Consider the following 21,577-nt stretch of genomic DNA (forward strand, 5'->3'; position numbering starts at 1 on the left):
TCATCGTAAAGACATAAATTAAACAAGATATACCATTTTAGGACAATATATGTTATGTCCGGATTCCATCATGTATGTTCGGACTGGGTTGGCAATGAAAAACACGTCTTTTTTGTCATGATCACATAAATTAAATAAGATATACTCCCTCTATTACATGTTATAAGACGTTTTGACTTTTAAGTTTGACCAAGTTTATAGAAAAAATAGTAATATTAACGACCTAGGATGAATTTATTATAAAAATGTATTTAATTATTAATTTAATAAAAGTAATTTGGTAATGTAAATATTATTATATTTGTTTATAAACTTAATCAATTAAACTTGAATCAGTTTGACTTTGATCAAAGTCAAAACATCTTATAACCTGAGAAGGAGGGAGTACCATTTTTGGACAGTATATGTAAATATGTTACATCAAGATTCTACCAGGTCGCAACCAAAAACACGTGTTTTTTTTTCATGATCACATAAATTAAACAAGATCTACCATTTTAGGACAATATATGTTACGTCCGGATTTCATCCGATCTATCTGAATCGGGTCAGCAACCAAAAACACGTATTTTTCGTTGTGATCACATAAATTAAACTAGAACTACCATTTTAGAACAAATTATGTTATGTCTGGATTACAAACATGCGAGGAACCAGCCGGTCCGAACATGCGAGGATAAGATGCTTGTCCAATTTTATTTTGAGTCCATGTATTATCGGCTGGATCAGTGGAGCCCATTTAGGAGTTTGAGTCCAAGTACGTACATCTGGCCCAGTGCTTTGGGAGGCCCATCTTATTGACAGCCCAGGTGATGATTAATCTCCACCTCCGCCGTCAACCACAGGCGAACGCCGATCTGGTCGCCGCCGCCAGTCGAGACCTCCACTGCATGCACCACATCCAGCACGATCTGCAACCATCCACGACGACCAACGCCACAGCCACGAGGATCTGCAGCCCTTTTTTTCCTCGGGTATATGTTAATTAATCAACTAATCCCAAATCGGGACGTAGAATCAATTGAGCCGGCCCTATTGCAGTGCACGCGCAATTACATAATACACCCCATCTATAATTTTTCCACAGTCACCCTTGTACTACACTACTACACCCTTATACTAGGTGTAGTAACAACGAATTTCCACCCTTAGATCTCATATCTTCTACGGTCCATATTTATTTAAAGGTACACTAAAAAAATTCATTTTTTTTGGACCAAGGGAGAGTAATTTGAAAATAGACTGGCTGTTTTTGAAAAACTTTTAGTGTGAGTTATGGTAAGGGAATGCTTTGTGATTGTGCGCGTGATGGTAAGTGGTAACAGCTTTTGAGGATCTCCAACATGAGATATGACCAGGTACGTAGAAGTTCTCCATCGCGCCTTTCTCCTAAAAGTACTGTATTTTTCTAATGGCGAGCATCCAAGCAGCATGATGTAATAATTCCAAATGTTATAGAATTACTGAGGATTGAACAATAAATGACACACTAATCCAGTGTTTTACTAATGTATTATTTTTTTTAGAATTCCATGTTTTAAAGAGGCTAGTGGTACGATGGGTTTAAATCCTAGTGCCCACAAATATTACAAACATGCAAGTGAGCTTTCAATGGAGATGTACCGTTGGTTTCAGTCTCTTAGAGCATATGTACGAGGATGCATTCGGAATGTAAGTGTTGCATTGGTGTTGCATTGTGTATGTAGTGGTGTGTGCGCGCGTGTGTCTACCGTATAATTAAAACAAAAAAGAGGCTAAAAGGATTTTTGAACAAAAGATAGATGGATTAAATCCAAAGATAAAATATGTTGTGAAAAGGTTTTGATTTTGGGGATATTGTATCGAACATTTCCATAAACATCTTTACATACACAGACACACAGTCCTTTTCTTCTCAAGGACAATTTAGACAGTGCTAGGGACCAAAGACAATGCAATGGAATTTCACAAGCAATCATACTAGCAACAGCATGCATGAACAATACACCTAAAAGCATTAACTGAGGCAAAAAAAAAAATGATGGGCTTTATTTAAGGAGTCTGTTCATTTTGTATGTACGGTATAGCATGGTATGAATATATACATTATCATGAAAATGAACTTTACCAGTGAAATAACTAATTTAGCCGTCCAGGGAAGAGATATAACTATAAGCTTAAATAGCTTTCGGAGCAAAAATATTACTGACAATAATCGGAAGCCAAAAGAAAGAAAAATGTCTGAATTCAAACCTAAGAAGTTAACGACTAAGATAGCTAGTCACCTTTGTAAGTTGTCAAGGGCTCGTATCTTCAGGGTTTTGAAGGTACCCATGAACCGTTAACTGATATCCTCTTGAAGTTGATGGGGAGTTCTGATTAGAGGTTTCAGGGATTCCATGATACTGGCAAAAGACGGTCGTCGCCAGGGTTCTCTGCAAATAAAAATAAAATATTCATCAAACCAACTTGGCTACAAGTTGTGAGAAGAAACATATAACAGTATATTATAGATACTTTGTCCAGCAGGATTCCATTATTGCCGCCACTTTTGGATCAACGCTACTTGGAATTTCAAGCCTTCGCCCATTAAAACCAACAGCTGCTACAACCTGCAAGTGAACAGGTAGACTTTGTTCAATTCAGTTCGTCCGAAGTTGGAAAATATCCGTGTGATGAAGAAAACAGGAGATACAAACCTGAGCTGGATTCAAAGTACTCCATGGTTGTTGCAATGTCATGAGCTCCCATAGGATAACACCAAAGCTGTAGACATCAGACTTCTCATTTGATGGCTCATCTCGTATAACTTCTGGTGCCATCCACTCAGGCTAGAGAATATTACATCGAAAGCACTTACTAGCACGATTTAGCTGAAAAAAAATCAACAAATAAAAGTAACGGTAATATGAACTTACAGTCCCTGCTGCAGTCTTGGAAGACAAAAATGTGTTTGCCTTCAATCTGGAGAGACCAAAGTCACAGACCTGCAGCATTGTAGGGGAAATTTGTTGTTAGTTGGAGATAAGATTAAATAGGGAACAACTGCCAATTATATTAGAAAGAAAGATAATCCTAATGATCATAACAACTATACCCATTCAAGTAGAAAAAATAATAATAATAAAGTACCACATAGAGTAATTGAAGATAAAGTTTTCTCATAAAAGGGGAAACGCCATTGGTGTGGTGGCGGAGTCATGGGTGCATGATTCCACCCACTAGAGTTCAAATTCTGGTGTCCACAAATATGGCCATGTGCATCTTTGGTTAAAAGGGGAAAAACCATTGGTGTGGTGGCGGAGTCATGGGGCAGAGGCCGGAAGTTATACTTTGTCCAAAAACAAAGTAGAAAAAATAACAAAAAGTACCACAAAGAGTAATGTGAAATCAAACAGGTCTTAAAATATGGCAAAATGGGTAAAAGGATATACCTTCACAGTGTACTTTTTATCAACCAACAGATTTGGTGACTTTAGATCCCGGTGGACTATAGGAGGATTGCGCTTGTGAAGGTAATTCATCCCCTTAGCCTGGATACGAAGGTACACAAAATCAATGATTTTTATAAAGAAGCACCTACAATTTTGATTCTACGGTCAACCTTTACTTTATATAAAGCATATGTCCAGTCATTCTGTTAGACCTAAATTCTGTATTGAGATAAGTATATATGATTTTACCACGTCAAAAGCCATACTCAATCGCCGCTTCTCATCTAGATTTTCCCTTGCACCATGCTTGTGCAAAATCCTGTATAGGCTACCTCTGCATTCAAGAAAAAAAACTTATGTGGGAACTACAAGCTAGACTAGAGGTAAGCACATAGTTTACATCAATTTTGAAATAGTAATCAGAAAGTTCAACACACCTTGATAGATATTCTGTCACAATCGAAAGTTTTGGTGGCTGAGTAACAGCACCCATAAAAAGGACAATGTTTGGATGGCGCAGACTTTTCATAATTGCAACCTACAGAGGAGAATACCTAACATGTTAAGTGACATGGACATTACATGATTAAATCAACTTATACATGTGACCTTGAATGGGGCAACATCTTAACATTCTCTGTTAAAAAAAGAAAGAATACTGGGCATTAACTTTGTTGCAGAGGAAAGATCAGTTCAGAAGCATCTAGTCATGCACATCGTTGTATAACATGTCCATTATATGTAGGAAAATTCAAAGCGCTGCTGCTTTCATCCCTATCAGATTTGGTAGTCGCAAAGGAAGACCAATATAAATTGTCCACTGGAAATTCTGATGTTATACCTCCCTAAGAAATTCTTTGAGACGCTCTGGGTGGAAGTCTTGCTCCATCAAAATCTTTACAGCAACATCCTGAGACATGAAAGGCAAGAGTGTTAATTGAGCTCTCCTATCCTCAATTCCTCACATGAAGAATAAGTACATAACTGTGGGACGGTTGAGTGTTTCAGGTTATTGAAACAACATTTGTTAACATCTCTCCTAAAATCATATATTGGCACACCAAAAAGGAAATACAGGAGGCGTAGTTGTATGCAGTACATGTTAGACCGGTCACTATTCAAGTAGTAACTTGTAACACATAAGCACACTGTAAAATGTGCTTGTAATAAAAAGAGACATACCGAGCCATTCCAATCCGCACGGTGCACGGTTCCAAATGAGCCTGTCATTTTTCTCAATTAGTGCACACTACAAAAATATCAAAATCTGGAAATAGGCAGCTTCATGATCATTCATTAATTTTCACAATGTGAGGTCACGGATGTCCAAAATATTCAACTTGTTCACCTTCGCAAAATATGTGTAAAATAAAAACTGCATGCTATTAATTTGCCTTGCGCCTTGTTCTAGCCTTGTGCATAACTGTGGTAAAACTCTAGTGAAGAAGGCACCTAGTTCTAGCCTTGTGCCTTGGATGCGCATACCGAACTTTCAGTAATTTGTGGTTTTGTACAAGATTGGCCCTATTTAATATCATGCATTGGTACTATAATCCATGGAGTTAATTGCAAATATTCTTTGTAGTCTCACACTAAACGTTGTGGTTAACTTTCATTAATAACATGCTTATGTAATTAGTAGGGTTAGAAGAGGCTAAATGATACAAAAGAATGCCCAATGTCACTCTTCATTGTACTTGCTCATGTAAGCCAGAACAACTTGCTTTATTGATTGGAGGTTGTATGTGGTATAGAGATTTTTTTTTTTTTTAAAAAAAAAAGCTAAGCCAGAACAATTCGTTTTGTTGATTGGAGGTCATGTGTAGTATAATAGAGATAAAAAAAACTAAGTACATCGTACAAAAACACTATTAAAAAACAAAAACGTACCAGCTCCAATTTTCTCTTTCAAAACAAGTTCACTCCAAGGAATAATCAAGTCTTCAATGTCGAGAGATATATCACTGAAGGGGTCACTTTGTGCAGATTGTGTATCCTCAGGAGAACTGAAATATTCATCAGTATTATCAACTTTGGATGATGGAAAGTGGAAATAACTATAACAATTTTTAGGGAGGATCCTGCTGATGCACCTCTTCTGAATAAGAAAATTGCCATCTTGACCACTGGACTGGGCACCACGACTACGATGTGAAAAGTTAGCTTGAAAATCACTGTTTGTTGCAGGCGATAAGTTTGGACCAATATTTGATCCCATGGCCTCATCTAAGTCAACAACCGTCCCTGAAACTATTCAAAATAGTAAAAGACACAATCTTTTGAAAAGATCTTAAATATTTTTTTTAGTCCTGCTTTCTGAAATTCCAATTCAAGAATTGAAATAGTGATGATAAAAAATATCAATTGGTCAGTTACTCAGTTTGCTTGCTTAGAATAGTAGGCAGTTCATTTTCCATCTTTTCTTTTAAAACTTTTGAAGACCATTCAGGAGAAAATGACTAGACCTGAATTGTGAAACTACAGCTAAGAACTATTGTAAACCATACTATTTCATCCAAAAAAGTTTTAAGTTTTAACATCTAAAATGATTGTGCTGAAAGATTGTTGCCTATATCAAAACTAGATGTCAATGACATAAAGTTTCTCCCAGCAAAAAAAAATCTAAAAACTATCTATTTGAACATAGAACACAACATGCTCACAGCAGCATCAGCTGTTAATTTTAAAAGTTTAATAATGTCAAAATCTCTTCCTATACAGATCAGCCCATTTGAGATATTACTATTAATATCACATCATGTGAAGAGTACTTAAATAAATAGTATTTAGAAGACAGAAAAGTATGATCTGACCTGCTGCTGGATCATTGAACATCATATTTAGCGATTGGCAATCAAGGAAATATTGCTTCGCCAATGACTTGAAGTTATTAACAATATCAGCTGAATTGTATTTTGGTGGGCGCAATGGTGAAGAAACTGAAATGGATGAGAGCCCATTTAAGAGGGAGTCAGGTTCAGATAAGAAGCCTGGGTTCCCTATCAAATCAATCAGATATTCCCTGATACCAAAAATAAAATAGAAGTCAAGAAGTGATTAGATGCTATTTCAACATTGAAAACTGGAGAGTGTAAAAGAACATAGAAAACTGGAAAAATAAAGAATATTCGGAGCAAGATTGTACAGATAACTTGAGAACATAAGTTCCATTTATATTTTTTCCATTTTCACATTTATAACAATGTTATACCCTCTTTCTATGACATTGTTAGATCAGACAAGGAATGTAATTGGTGTAACTGGGGCACAATTCTTTCTTCATATTCTCTCTCTTTTTTAACCTTTGATGACCCAAAATCTGTAGAAATAGTGCAAGTCATTCATCAGGATTACAAACCTGTCATTACCAAAGTGCACCAGGCATGAAGCAGCACCAGCAGATTTGCAGTACCTGCATCCCCTCACAACTCGACATGGGAGACTGATAGTGTCTGCTAAGGTCTTTCCCCACCAAAGAAAACAGAATAGGATTATTATCAAAAACAAATTGAAGAGACAAGAGAGTATCAGGACTGGCAACTAAAATGAAATAGGATCATAAGAAACTGATCTTTTAAAGTAGTGCAGCTCCTATGTATGCTTGTGAGTGCATCAATATCACTATAATTCACCATCTAATGTATTTTAGGGCAATCAGGAATATTGCATGATGAGCTTTGTAAAATCATAAAAACAAAGTTCCAGCGCTAACATGGAAAATATTGCCACTAAATACGAAGATTTAATAGATTTTAGAACATAGCGATAGAAGCAAGGTGACCTTAAACAGCAACGATCGGTGCCGGCAAAGACCGATTGATAACTTCCCAATTGGAAGCACAACAGAACCTGAACTAATCTTCAGGAACCCGGCAGAGTCTCTCCACCGGGGACACAGTTCATGTTCTTCGGTAGATGCTACGGAACCCCTTCAACATTAGTGAGACACATGTAAGACAGAGAAAATGTACCAAAAGTGGCAATTTCCTTATCAACTCCCAGTCTCTCACCCCATCTTTGAGGACACAATGCCAGCAAGGCGAGTGGTGATTTCCCTTGAGTCAGCGCGGCTCCGAGAAACGTCAATCGCCGTGCTTATCAGTTGCCTCAGATCATAGTCGACCACCCTATCTATGAGGACCACCTCCACGGATGACTCGGTGGGATTCATAGCCTTGAGCGACTCGATCGAGGGCACTCGGGCGCCATCGCGCAAGTCATTGCAGAGCGTCCATACGAAGGGATCCATCCCATGAATGAGGTAGAAGCCATCCAGGACCTTGTCGGAGTAGGACAAGCTGCCATTCACCTGCCAAGACAGCGAGATGGTCACTTGGAGAATCGGTATACATCTTTCGGTGAACTGGTGTGTGCGCGCGGTGAGTGCGAACCCAGAAGCGATGCGAGAGGGATTGGGGCGAGGGCGCGTCGCGGTGGTGGTCGTCGGCCGCCGCCACGGCGGAGTCGAGGAAGTTGGGGTCGGGGGCGGTGGAGGCCTCGGAGCAGAGACGGAGCGCGAGGGCGAGCTGGAGCTGGTACGCCTCCTCCGCCTGCTGCGCCCAGCTCTTGCTGCCGCCGCCGCCGCTGCTGCCGGCCGGGCGATCGGCGGGGTCGCCGCCCTTGTCGGCAGTGGCGAGGGTGGAGACGGAGGAGAAGCCATCCCCGTCGTCGCCGGCGCTGCTCCCGCTCGAGTGCCGCTGCAGCCGCAGCCAGTCCGCCACGCCGAGCCCGCGGGACGCGTCGCCGTCGTCGCAGTGCGGCGAGCCGCCACCGTTGCCGATGCTGGCGGGCGGGGAGGTGGCGAGGAGGCTGTACGCCACGGCAGCGGGCGCGGCGGGCGGAGGCGCAGACCCTGGCGAGGCACGCCTCCCGCCGCCGCCGCCGCCGCCGAGCACCATCGCGGGCCACTTGGCGTCGGCCTTCATCGTCTACCCGCGCTGCTGCGTCGTGGCGGTGGCGGAGTTGCGCTGAAGTCGCATGTGCGGGAGAGGCGATCGAGGCGTGGGCGTGGGCGTGGCCGCGTGGGTGGGGATTCCTTCGCGGACGGAGTTGTCGAGACGGACGGCATGGCCGCATGACAAGGAGGGGAGAAGGGGAGGAGAGGGGGGGGGGGGGCCGGGGGCGGCAAGCGCACGCGCGACGCGACACGGGCAGAGAGATGGCGGGGGGTGGGCAAGTGGGGGCGCGGGCGCCCCCATTTGCGCAGTGCCTCCGCTCCGGTGCACTGCATTTGCGCGATGGCGACGAACCTCCCGCACTCCGGTGCATTGCATCTGCGACGGCGACGAATTGGAGATTTGGAGTGCACGGGGGGCCACGTCCACGAGTCCGCCACGACCCCCACGACCACTTGCTCTCCCTCCCGGCGGACAAGTGCAGTCCAAATATTCGAAATTACGTCGTTATCAAAATAGGGTTAATCGGATATATACCATTACAAATTTACTAGTTTTGAGAAATATCATTACAATTCACCTAATTGGAAATATGCCATTACAATTCTGCTTATGTCTGAGACATGCCATTTTCTACACCCTGTAGATCCTTGGACCCACATGCAGACCATTGTAATTTCGTATAGCCCAAAATGCCCCTGTCTCCACCTCACTGACATATGGGCCCTGTCTTCCGTTTGTTCTCTCCCACAGCCGAGTCTTCTCCTCTTCTCTTCCGCGTCGAGCTCCGAGGCCGCCGGCCAGCCGCGCTGAACCATCATCCCCTCCCGAGCTCCAACACCGCTGGCCACCTACTTGCCCGACGCCGCTGGCCACCTGCTTGCCCGACGCCGCCGCCCAGCCCCCCCCCCTCCCAGAGCTCCGACGCCGCCGCGCCGAGCTCTCCGCCGCTTTTCTCCTCCTTCCCGGCATGCTAGATGAAGCGGCACAAAGGGCGGATCCGGCGACCACCTCCCGCCCTACCTTGGAGAGCTCGTCGACCACATTGAGCTCTGATGCCGCCGCCGACCAGAATTCCAACCCCCATCACCGAGCTCGCGCTTGGATCTAGCGAGGTGGCCGGACTCCATGGTGGCGGCAGGTGGTGGGATGGAGTAGCGCACGGGGATGGGGCGTGGAGGTCGCCGTTGCCGTCGCCATTCCCGACTACTAGCCACGCCAGCCTCCTCGGGGGGAACCACGTCTGCTAGTCGCCGTCGCCGATCCCGCTACCATCCTCCTCCGTCACTTCCGCGTCCTCGCCGTCGCCACCACCTGCAACGCGCTCGGTGGGGCCGATGGTCTGCCACTAACAAGGCCGCAACTGGCCCACAAACGGCGGAAGCTAGGGCGGTGGCGGTGGCGCAAGCGGAGGCTGGGGTGTGCGACGGCTGTGGTAGTTGAGGCGGACAACGGCGGCGGATGCTATGGATGAGGCCCACAACAGCAACGGAGGCGGAGGATGTGGCGCACGACGGCAACGGCGGAGACTGCGGCTGTGATGGGTGATGATAGCAATGATGGAGCTTGAGGATGAGGCCGGCGACAACGATAGAAGCTGGAGGATGGAGGTGGAGTTGGAGGAAAGGGCATTTTGGTCCTATATGAAAATACGGTGACCAAAAACGTTTTAAAAATTGTCCCATCTACATAGAATGGCATGTATCTAATTCTAGGTTCTTGCAGTGGCATGGTTCTAATTATCGAATAGTAATGGCATATTTCAAAACCACAGAAATTATAATGGCATGAATCCAATTAACCCATCAAAGAATAAGGCTGTTTTCTATAATTGGATCCATTTCATTAAAAGTTTCATAGTTTTAAAATATACTATTACTCCCTCCGTTTCACAATGTAAGTCATTCTAGCATTTCTCACATTCATATTAATGTTAAAGAATCTAGATAGATTTATGTGTCTAGATTCATTAACATCAATATGATGTGGGAAATATTAGAATGACTTACATTGTGAAACGGAGGAAGTAGTATTCATCTATTTAAAACCATGTCATTATACAATTATAGATGAATTTGAAATATGTCATTACATATCCCTTTCGCTGCATTTTCTATCCTTTTGAAGGACCAAATTGCTCCTTCATTCATCCGCTTCTTCCTTCCTTGATCTCTCTCGTCGGCGAAGGGGTCCAATAGATTGTGATGTTGATGGTGACCGTCTCGTCGGCGCCAAGGGACCCGACGTCACAGGGCACACAAGTCTGAGGGAGCTTGGCATTCCTCTCGCTAAGCCCGCCGTCCTAGCAACTCCCCACTATCGAGCCCACCGCCCATGCGCATCCCCATTGCCGAGTCTGTCGCCCCTACGAACACGAGCAGAGTGATAATGTGCAACACATATTCAATATACCTCAAAATAAAACTTTTCACATTCCATTCATCATCGACGAAGTGAGCAGCTGTTGCCATGTCTTCTTTCTTTTGATGATTTTTTGTCCATAAATCAGTAGTAGTGGCAACACGGCTTTGAGGCTTGTATAAATAATTAGTGATAGCAACCTTGTTAACCCAAATAACTCAATGATATCGTTCCTAACTGTGTTTTTGGACAGAACTTTGGACAATGGTTGCAATGCACCATGAAGCCTTCGAAAACTAGCATGGTCTACAATAGTAAGTGGTAATCATGGAGACATATCATTAGTGCAAGTTTTTTCCTAGCAACCACTTGATCAAAGACATATTTTCTTATGGTAACCCTCCTTTTCGTATTTGTTCCTATCTTCAAATTGGATTGATTTAAACCTTTTCTAGCCAGCCTAGACTTGCAAGTTTTAATGTAGTCTAACCAATTTAGTCTCGTTCTACTTTCTGATCCAAGCTTGTTGTGACACCATTTCCATTTAGTTTTTCATACACCATTAATTTTCTTACTAACAAAATCTTACCATGCTATAGATTTCAGCCTCTTATTCTCATATTCTTGTTCTAATTATGCACCTTGTGAATCCATAGGTTGTTCTTGTTGTTCGATACTTGGAGCATCGTTTGGAGTAGAACACGGAGTAGAAGTTGGTGTCAATGCAGCCAAAGACTCCTCGGTGGCAGCAGGGTTCGGCATTTTGTCAAAAAAATGATGTTCAAAACATGGATCAATCAAACATAAATATCTCTAAGTACTACCTCAATATCCCATGCTACAAAGTTTATGTTCTGCTCGGAATCTAAAATGTACCGAACAATGTAAAACTACCTCAAGTGCAGTACCAAATCATGTTCTATGTCATGGGGATGTTACCAACTAATGAAAGAACACATTCAGAAATATAAATTGACAAATACCTCCTCGGTGCATGAATGCTTTGCTCGCTTGTGCGCCTACTCGCCTACTGGCTGGCCATCCTACTCGCTTGAGCGTCGCCCCGCTCGCCACCCTGCTCATAGCCCTGCTTCGTCCCGCTCGCAGCTGGCATGCCACCCAGCTTGCCACCTGCGAGAACCATAGTCCATAGATGCCCGCCTACGCCCATCACCGTCGTTGGTTTGCTTGGCCGCTGGTCGCCCGGCACAACGACGTGGGGAGACCGGAGGCTGGACCATGGGAGCGGCCATGTGGTGGTCGGTGCCCATGGATGCGTAGAGTCGTGGAGAGGAGAGGAGAGGAGAGCACATATGATGGCGGTGGCTGTGAGGAGAAGTGCATGGAGGGTTGGAGGCTATGATGATAGGGTTGTTAAGATGCTGAGTTAGGTTTTAGCTTTTATATCCCACTATTACTCCATGTTGGGCTTCTTGGGCTTGCAATGAGCTGTATTTTGAGGGGTATATACCTCCTTCGGGGCACACAGGTGGATTTGCTAGACACTTGAGACGTGTGTGGTGGAAAGAACTAGAAGAACGTGCACGCTCTTGCTGCCTCGCCTTGCCTGGTCAGGCAGCACGCGTACGCGACACGCTCATGGATGGTTCGCCAAAATTGAGGAGAGGCAGCTTCCTTTTGCAGTTTTGTTTTGCTACGAAATTCGGTGTTTGTTTTTTTGGAAATATAGTTTTTCACACATATTGAATATTCTGATGCGTGGAGCGGCGTAAAGTCCGAATAGGTTACACGCGACTTATCTGATTCGGTTACGCATTATGGAGATCATGCAGGCGCCCTGATCACTCTTCTTGTTATCTCTATATAAACCGAGTCGTCGTCTCCTCACAACACACGTGAAAAACTGTCTAGGGTTTGCCTCCTCCTTTGTACTGTGTCGTCGCTCGTAGTCTACTCTGTCTCGCTCACCAGCGTGCACTGGCGATCGAGAGAGTGGGTTTCCGAAACCTTCACCTTTGACGCTCTGCATCGGGATAAGGTGCTAATAAGGTTTTTAGGAAGCACTTCGCGCGACTGCTTGCTAGTCTTCCACGATGGCTCGTCTTCATCTACACGGATGTTGCGTGTCGTCATCAACATCCTATACCACGCCGTTGTTCATGTGGTGTGTGTTACTCCCCACCCTTGGCAAACCGATCCTCTTCTGCAGCAGAACTAGAATTGTTGGTATGTTTCGACCATGTTCTATATATTCGATCTATTCGTGTGTAGATGTCTCGTATACATGTCTAGATCACGTGATTCGGTTATGCTAGTTTACTTGTTTAATGTCATGATCTATTTACGAAATAAATTAAATATACATGTGTTTATATTTCCAACAGTTCCAACTATGAGGATGATGTTGTGGACGGTTTGGAACTTAAAGTGACATGCTAGCCATGGTAACTAGGGAAGCACGGACCAACCCGCGAACCCGCTTGTAGATAAAATTAGTGGGTAACCCTACTAATTTGACATATAAATGGGTTTATGGGTCGACTCACTTGTATCTCTAGATGCGGCAAGCTGGTCCACGACGTGGAACCCACTGGTTACCACTTATTTTACATACTAGGTGAAACCCTGCGTTGCTACGAGAGTTTACTATGATAAAAATAATGTGTAATATAGCTTAAACAACATAAGTTGATGTGATTTAAATTTAAGTTGTATATAGAATGATGATTCAAATATAAAAATAAAGATGATGTGGCTTTATGAGAGAATAAAAGAAGGAAGATAATTTAGACCATATATCTAAGGGCTTAAAAAATTGAGATGATATGGCTTAATGAGATAAGAAAATGATAGATAATTTGAACCATAGATTAATCATCTAAAGACTAAAAACAATTAATGCGATATGACTTAATGAGAAATAACATTAATTAAGTGAGGATGAACTATATAGGTATATAAGATATTATAAAAAAATGATAGAGAGATATATTGAAATATTATATGAATTGTGTGGGATGATTTTACATGCTTACATTTTAAATCTCTAAAATTTAATAAATTATACAATTATAGATAATATAGCATTCTTGCATATTGCTTAACTGTAATACTACTAATTATTAGTGGATGATTATGTAACATATTTGAATTTTAAGTTTTAAGAATCATAATTTTAAGTTTTAAGAATTACAGGGTTATAAATTGGGAAAAATACGAATTACCCCCTGAACTATCGCGGTCGACCAAATTACCCCCTAAATCACAAAACCGGACATTTTACACCCTTAACTAGTTTTACCGGACAAATAACCCCCTAATCAATCCGGAGTGGTTTTACGCCTACGTGGCAGTCTAATCAGCAATACTTTTTATTAAAAAAAAGTCAGTGGGGCCCACCTGCCAGATTCTATCTCCTCTCTATCTCTTTCCTCTCCCACCTCTCTCTATCTCTCTCACGCCGAAGGCCGACGAGGAATCCACGCGCCGACGGAGGCCGAGAACGAGCGGCGCGCCGGCGGCTGCGAGCCTCCTCGCGGCAGAGGCCGAGTATGAGGCGCGCGCCGGTGGACGCCGGCCAGTCAAGCTCACGAGCTGGGCCTCAGCGCCGGACTTGTGCAAGAAGATGGCGATGGTCGATGAGCGGCAGCCAGCGCCGGACTTGCGCGAGAAAATGGCGAGCGCGGCGGCCGGACTCATCGTCTTGGAACGACACCCACAAGAAGATGGCGAGTCTGCATGTAGTTTTCCTATTTATGTTGATAACAAACCAGAAAAGTAGCAGCAGCAGTACGCGGCACCAAAATCTCGTCTTCCTCCGTGTACTGATTTGATCCAATCTTCTGAGTGTTTGTTGGCAGCTAGAAGTAGGTTGTTAGGATTTTCCGGGCGTGGCTGACAAAGTGTGAGAAAGCACGACAGCGGCAGCGGGCTCGTCACTGCCTGCGCGCGAGCTCCGGCTCCGCCGCCGTTGCATCCGCTTTCGCCCGAGTTCCACCGTTGGCCGCCAGGCGAGCGCATGCAGGAGTGCTTCGGCCGACAACGTGCTGCTGTGCCGACAAGGAGGAGGACGCCCGGCCGGCGAGCTTGACGGGCTTGCCGCCGCCGCCCGAGCTCCGCCGTGCGGGAGTACTTCCGCTACCGCGTAGCGACTTGCTGCGATGTTATGCCGACAAGGAGGTGGAGGCCCGGCTGGCGAGCTCGACGGGCTGGCCGCCGCCGCGTGCTTCAGCAGCATCCCCTGAGCTCCACCGATGGCCGACGGGCGAGCGCATGCAGGAGTTCTTCGGCACAGCGCGGCGAGATAGAGAGAGGGGAAAGAGATAGAGAGGAGAGAGAATCTGTCAGGTGGGCCCCCACCGACTTTTTTAATAAATAATTGCTGTCTAGACTGTCACGTAGGCGTAAAACCACTCCAGATTGATTAGAGGGGTTATTTGCCCGGTAAAAATAGTTGATGGTGTAAAATGTCCGGTTTTGTGGTTCAGGGGGTAATTCGGTCGACCGCAATAGTTAGGGGATAATTCGTACTTTTTCCTTATAAATTTATAGTAAGAGATAATAAGTAGGTTCGTGGGTAAGCCCGTTTGCATCTCTACGTGTAACCACCAATAATAGGTATACCTATTGTTGATGGTTTTAACTATGAGCTATACCAGAAGCGTATGGTATATTTGAATCTGTAGACCTTTTAGGTGACGTGCATATATAAGAGAAATAAATTAAAATAATGTTGTACTTCTAATACGCTTAAAGCATTATATACGGGCATAATTAACATGCGCCGATTTTCTAGTTTATTATGTGGGCCAGTTTCGTACTTCCTGGTTAAGTAAACTAGCCGCAATGTCGACTTTCCAATCCTCATCCGTTCAAATTGAGGTGCACCGTAATGTCTACTGCGCAACCCGCTCGATCAGTAACGAACTGATGAGCTGAGCTTGGAAAAGGAAAAAGGCCGAAAGGAGATACTCCGCAGTACTCCCTCCGTTTTAACACCATTGACTTTTTAAGTACATATTTAACCGTTCGTCTTATTAAAAAAATTTGTGAAATATGTAAAACTATATGTGTACATGAAATTATATTTAACAATAAATCAAATAATATGAAAAGAATAAATAATTACTTAAAATTTTTGAATAAGACGAATGATCAAACACGTACTAAAAAGCCAACGGTGCCAAACATTTTAAAACGGAGCGAGTATAAAGCAAGTCAAAGCATCCGCCGACATGTGATTAAACACTTACAACGATTATTTGACATTGAGCAGAGGTCGCTTTTACATACTCCGCACAAAGTCAAACCACATCCATAACACCATAACCAACACGCCGCTTCAGTTTAGCTTTATCGACGTATTCTTCTTCTTCAAACGCATCCAGATGACTTGCGCATTGTTTGACAAGTGTTCCACAGCAAGAAAGACAGAGATTCAGCAATGCAGATTGCAAGTGGCTTTTCAGTAGTCACCATGTTCATAAATAAATTTCAGAATATCGCAGCAGCCTTTGAACTGGTGATCGGCAAACCAGTTGGGCACTTGAGCGTGTCTGCAAACCGACCAAGCATTGGTCAACTGAAGTTGAATCGGCGAGCGTGCAGTTGGTAGCTCGCCCACTGGGGCAGCTACAGCTGCTGCAAACTGCATCTGCAAAATACTCCTAGAACAGGTAAGCTGCACACAGGTGAGCATTGCAGGGGGGAGCAGGCTAGTCTGGATAATGCAAATGTCAACGGAGACTGGTATGAAACAATTGAATTAACACAACTGCATCTATAAAATGAGATCTATCTTGGACCTAACAACAGCAAGATCGGCAGAAGATCTCCAAGCTACTAGTAGCATGGACTCTTTGCGTGTGTTGATAACTGATAAAGTGTAGAGTTCCAGAAGTTGACTAACTTCAAACAAATTTCTTTCAATAACATGACAAATATTACTTGGTCCATGGACTCGTGGAGAGCCGGTGCGTGGTAAGCGGCAATGCCAACGTCCAACGGTTGGGTTCTTCAGATTAGTCAGACAAAGTCGAGGATAAAGTGCATGATTGAAGAAAAATATGAGGATCAGTGTGTTTCCTTCAACTGTGAACTAAAATATGAGCTATGCAGATAGAACAAACTGAACCGAGAAGATTGTTCCAAAACAGCAATGCATTTATACACAAAAAATAATAGGGCTCCCAAAATAATATTGTAGTTTCAGTGTCACTACCCTAAGATGATAAGATTCTACTTACTACCAGGCAAGCTTTCTTTGACTTGCTGAATCAGCACCATGGCAGGCGTTGAACCACTTTGACAAAAGAGGGGAAAAAAGCCCGTGACTTTGCATCAATTCAGTGCCACATGCAAAATTGTAACAGCTCATATGCAGCCTGAATCGCAAACGCCAAAGAAGAAACAATAACCTTGTTTGTTCGATCTCCCCATCAGAAGGATTTTGTTTTGTATTTTGACATGTGGAAATTCGAGACGATAGTGCAATTCCGAAAGAAAAAGGACAACCTATCAAACTCAACGGGCCGTTTCCAAATTTGCTAGTGAATGCAATATGTCGGGAAACAAGTCAACCCAAATATTGTATTCTGTATGTATGGTTGGTATCAAACTAACCAGTATCGCATTTGTCTGTTTGGGCCAACATGATTACAATAGCACACTGCTACACTGAAGAAATGGTAGATTAGTAGGTAAGACAAGTACAAATTGTTTGTTGGAATATCCAGATGTGTGCTTGGACCAAACCAAAATTACATTTTGCCCTACATAATCAAATACTACCAGTGAATGCAATTTCAGAATGAAATTTCATCCCCCGCCAGCAAGCACATATTTCGCCCGAAATTTTCGGGTTTTTTTTCCATTTTTTTTGAAACTGGTCAAAAAAAAATTCAAATTCATTCGAAATTCGTCAAATTTTCAAAAAAAAAGGGGGCCAAAAAAGTACCGAAATTTCAGAGATTTTGGTTCTTTTGGCCACCCCCGGCAAAAATCACAATGTTGAGATTGCTAACCCTGACTACTACAGCACCCAGCTTGATGCATGGCTGAAAAGCCACTTTATCTTGTTATTATGCAAACTATGTGGTTTAGACTGTAGAGATTGCCAAAATTAACAAGTGACCAACACCATATCCTTTAACCTTTATCGATTTGTGCAGAAAGAGAACTATAATTAATAGTAACAAAGAGGGAGGGGAGGGTTCGCGAACCAGTAGAAAACGGCTCTCTTTGCCCTGAGCACGTTGCTCCCGTTCTTCATAAGGATTGGGTTGCTCTGCCCGGTGAGTGCGCGCCCCTCGTGCGTGTGTAGCCTATCTCCTTTCTTCTAGTCGGCGTGCACGCGATCACGCCGCACTTTTCCAACTGCAACTAGTATAGCAAATGCAGTGAGAATTATAAATAAAATCGCATGCTTTTCCAAGTGCAAGTAGGCAAATGCAGCGAGGATTATAAAATTGCATGGAATGGAAGGTGAGCGAAAGGAATACTGAATACATAAACAAGCAAAAACACGATCCATCAGAGCGTCCGGCCTGTGTGCTCGCTTCTCGACCAGTGCTGATTGACCAACCAAAACCTCCGATCACCTTGTCCCGTACTGAAAATGCTCCGTTTTTGACTTGTGCAGAGTTCACTATCGTTGCCACGACCATGGTGACGATGGCATCACACTCCGCCATTGCAATGGACAGATAAATATTCCCCCCTCAAGCTCTTTGTCTTCTCCTGCTCCTCCCGATCCCAATCCGCCATTGGTGGGCGCCAAGCTCAGCTCGTTGCTCTTCTTCTTCTTCTTCTTCTTCTTCTTCTTCCTCACTCGCTGCCCACTCATTGGGAAAAATCCGAGCTCGGATTGAGGTTTGTTGGTAAGACGGACAGCCATGGAAGCGGTGAGGTGTTTTGTGGTGTTGTGCGTGGCTGTGGCGGCGGCGCTGGCTTCTTTGGGTGGCGGTGCGGTTGATGCGGCGGCGGCGGCGGCGGCGGCGCAGGAGATGCGGCGAGGCTTCTCGGCGGCGCACGACCGGTCCTACTCGCAGTTCGAGCAGGTGCTGTCCGACCCCACCGGCGTCTTCGCCCTCGGCTTCCTCCGCGTCAACTCCACCATGCTCGACCTCGCCGTGGTCCACCTCCCGTCCTCGTTCCCGCTCTGGAGCTCCATCCCCGACCGCCCCGCGCAGTGGTCCGCGCCCGCTTCGCTCTCCTTCGACGGCGACCTCGTCCTCACCGACCCCGCCGCCAACAAGGTCCTCTGGTCCGCCGGGGCCGCCGCCGGAGCCGGCGGCGACCGCGTGGTGCTCCTCAACACCTCCAACCTCCAAATCCAGAGCGGCGGCGGCGGCGGCGACGGCGGCTCGTCGCCCGGTATCGTGTGGCAGAGCTTCGATGCCCCATCGGAGACCATCGTGCAAGGCCAGAACCTCACCTCCGCGGCGGCGCTCTACACCTCCGACCGCCGCTTCTCCATGCGGATGGGGACCAGCTACTTCGGGCTCTACATCGAGCCGCCCGCGTCGTCGTCCGGCGGCGGCGGCGTCGCGGCAGCGATGTACTGGAAGCACACGGCGCTGCAGGCCAAGGCCGCGATCGTGGACGGCGGCGGCCCGACGTACGCGCGCGTGGAGCCCGACGGCTACCTCGCCATGTACCAGAAGGAAGGGCCACCCGCCGAAGTCCTCTCCTTCGACACCTTCAACCATGGCGTGCGGGCGCTCCGCCGCATGACGCTCGAGGCCGACGGCAACCTCCGCGCCTACTACTGGGACAGCACCGGCTCCCGGTGGGTGCTCGACTACACCGCCATCACCGATCCGTGCGGCCTGCCAAGCACCTGCGGCGCCTACGCCGTCTGCGTGCCGCCCAGCGGCCGGTGCGCGTGCCTGGCCAACGCGACGGACGGCTCGGGATGCGCCGCCGCAAACGTCGGCGGCGGCGGCGGCCTCTGCGGCCGCACGGGCGGCGAGGTGGGCGGGCTGTACTGGGAGGTGCGGAGGCAGCGCGTGGAGCCGGCGAACAAGGAATTCCTGCCGTTCGAGCACTCGCCGTCGGCGGCGGACTGCGAGGTGCGGTGCGCGCGCAACTGCAGCTGCTGGGGCGCCGTCTACAGCAACGGCACGGGGTACTGCTACCTCATGGACTACCCGGCGCAGATGATGGTGGCCGCCGACGAGAGGAAGGTGGGGTACTTCAAGGTGAGGAGCCTGGAGGAGGCGGCGGCGGCGAGCGGGGGCGGGAGGGCGGCCGGTGTCAAGGCGGCGCTGCTTGCCGTCGGCGTGACGGTGCTGGTCGCCGCGGCCGCGTTCGGGGCGTACAGGGTGTGGAAGCGGAGGTGCCGGACGGCCGTGGACGCCAGGCGGCAGGTCGTCGCCGACGACGAGGGGCTCTCGCCGGGCCCGTACAAGAACCTCGGATCCTTCAGCTCCGTCGAGCTCTCCAGCTCCTTCCGGAGGTAGCCAGCCAGCCACCTGAGATGTGGTGTGATTGATTAGATCGATGAGATCGCTGGGAAACAGACGCCGTGGACGGAGAAGGCAAGGCAAAGGGCGGCGGCGGCGGCCGCTGATCGGAAGAGGCAGGCCCAAATTACGGTGGCGATGACTTGGGCTAGTGGGCTACTTCTGTTTTTGGAGGGAATGAGGGATGTCTCTTGTATGATTTCGGCCAGTTTTGATCTTTTCGTTAGGCCCATCATATTATCCTCGGGCCATTTTCTTTCCTGTACAAATTTGCCCCTCCATCTAAAAAAAGGAAATTTCTTCCATGCTATGGTGATTTGTGAACACATTGGTCCCCATCGTTTGGCTTATTTCTAATAAGCCAAAACGACTTATTAAAAAATAAAAATAAATTTATAGATGAAACTTTTATAAATGTGTTGTTTGTGACTTAAAAGCCAATGTTATAAAAGAAACTACGTTGAAAATATCTTAAAATCAATCTCAAAATTAAGTTTGAAAATTCAAAATTTGGCTTTTTTTAGGTGATTAGGCCATCCGATGGGAGCCATTATACCATCTCATCAAGTCATTATTATGCAAAATTTACCGTCAGATTATACATCATGCAAAATTGTAATGTCAGAATTTACACGGATACTCCCTCCATTTCAAAATATAAGACACAACCACCCTTGACCCAAAGACTAAAAAACAATTATTATCGCCTCTTTGTTTGAATCAATCCAACTAATACAATACATGAACCCAATAGAATTAAACATATTGTGAGTGTACATTTAAAAAACAATAATTTAGGAGAGGAGAGATGCTAATTAATTACTATGCATACATGCATGCATTATATTATAAAACACCTTTAAAAAGTAGTTGTGCCCTATATTTTGGAACGGAAGGAGTAACTGTTAATCTTGTCTTACCAACGTTAAAACACAGGGAGCTTAACTGATTAGTCTTGAGCAATTTTGAACTTAAAACACAGGGGGCTTGACTGATTAAATTCGGCAAATTTTGAACTCAAGGGGCTTAACTGATTAAACTAACACAGGGGACTTGACTGATTAATTAAACTTGGGCAAATTTTGAACTCAAGAATTGGCAGTGCTTGCTGCAAAGTGCGGAAGGGCCTAACTGCTAAAATAAGGGTAACTTATAAGAAATAAAGTGGTCTTTTATGCAAAAGCCGAGGAGCTGAACTGCAAAATCCAAGGAGCAAAATTTAAATTTGAAGAATTGGCAGGGGCCGCGCGAACGCGTACCCCCTCTACCACAAATTATGACGTCCACTCTCCCACTTGGGGAGATGGTAAGCCAGCGCACCCACCAAGTGCAATGTGGGCCACTAGCCTAGGCCATGACCCTTCATGATCGGCCATAGACCCCGTCCAGGTAAGTATGGAGCAACGGTGCACCTGGCCTTGGTTTTATAGCGTGCTCTCCCGCCCCAGCCTCCTCGAACAAGCGATGTGGTACTAAAAAAACG

General features: G+C 45.5%; 2 protein-coding genes and 1 non-coding gene across 7 annotated transcripts; 1 reads left to right on the top strand and 2 right to left on the bottom strand.

Annotated features, from left to right (window-relative positions):
• Positions 1 to 439: 439 nt before the first annotated feature.
• Positions 440 to 8,485, bottom strand: LOC4329527 (serine/threonine-protein kinase CTR1). Of its 5 annotated transcripts, none has more exons than XR_010739362.1 (17): positions 7,805 to 8,485; positions 7,424 to 7,722; positions 7,195 to 7,342; positions 6,772 to 6,875; positions 6,227 to 6,435; positions 5,507 to 5,657; positions 5,304 to 5,419; positions 4,596 to 4,636; positions 4,255 to 4,323; positions 3,851 to 3,951; positions 3,663 to 3,747; positions 3,414 to 3,512; positions 2,898 to 2,966; positions 2,679 to 2,810; positions 2,497 to 2,591; positions 2,265 to 2,414; positions 440 to 960 (listed from the first exon to the last, which is right to left on the bottom strand). XR_010739362.1 is itself a non-coding variant. In XM_015770883.3 (16 exons), exons 1-16 carry the CDS (start codon positions 8,336 to 8,338, stop codon positions 2,321 to 2,323), a joined length of 2,346 nt encoding a protein of 781 aa, XP_015626369.1. In that variant the 5' UTR covers positions 8,339 to 8,485; the 3' UTR covers positions 2,002 to 2,320. The 5 variants fall into 5 exon arrangements, 2 of the variants coding, with proteins under 2 accessions (XP_015626369.1, XP_015626368.1); XR_010739361.1 differs by having other exon boundaries at positions 440 to 952; positions 5,507 to 5,663; XR_003241054.2 differs by having other exon boundaries at positions 5,507 to 5,663.
• Positions 8,486 to 18,167: 9,682 nt separating this feature from the next.
• On the top strand, positions 18,168 to 20,404 carry LOC4329529 (PAN domain-containing protein At5g03700). The gene has a single exon (XM_015770319.3). It carries the CDS (start codon positions 18,523 to 18,525, stop codon positions 20,089 to 20,091), a length of 1,569 nt encoding a protein of 522 aa, XP_015625805.1. The 5' UTR covers positions 18,168 to 18,522; the 3' UTR covers positions 20,092 to 20,404.
• Positions 20,405 to 21,331: 927 nt separating this feature from the next.
• LOC112938062 (U1 spliceosomal RNA) lies at positions 21,332 to 21,491 on the bottom strand. The gene has a single exon (XR_003241112.2). It is a non-coding gene; the product is annotated as a U1 spliceosomal RNA (small nuclear RNA).
• Between the last annotated feature and the right edge of the window lie 86 nt (positions 21,492 to 21,577).

Source organism: Oryza sativa, chromosome 2 (assembly GCF_034140825.1).
Source record: "Oryza sativa Japonica Group chromosome 2, ASM3414082v1".
Taxonomy (NCBI): domain Eukaryota; kingdom Viridiplantae; phylum Streptophyta; class Magnoliopsida; order Poales; family Poaceae; genus Oryza; species Oryza sativa.

Coding starts and splice junctions, on each gene's coding strand:
- LOC4329527 (XM_015770882.3), bottom strand. CDS start 8,338: ATGAAGGCCGACGCCAAGTGGCCCGCGATGGTGCTCGGCGGCGGCGGC. Junction 6,436..6,771: donor GTGCACTTTGGTAATGACAG/GTTTGTAATCCT, acceptor TTTTGGTATCAG/GGAATATCTGATTGATTTGA. Junction 5,664..6,226: donor GTTCAATGATCCAGCAGCAG/GTCAGATCATAC, acceptor TATTTTGAATAG/TTTCAGGGACGGTTGTTGAC.
- LOC4329529 (XM_015770319.3), top strand. CDS start 18,523: ATGGAAGCGGTGAGGTGTTTTGTGGTGTTGTGCGTGGCTGTGGCGGCG.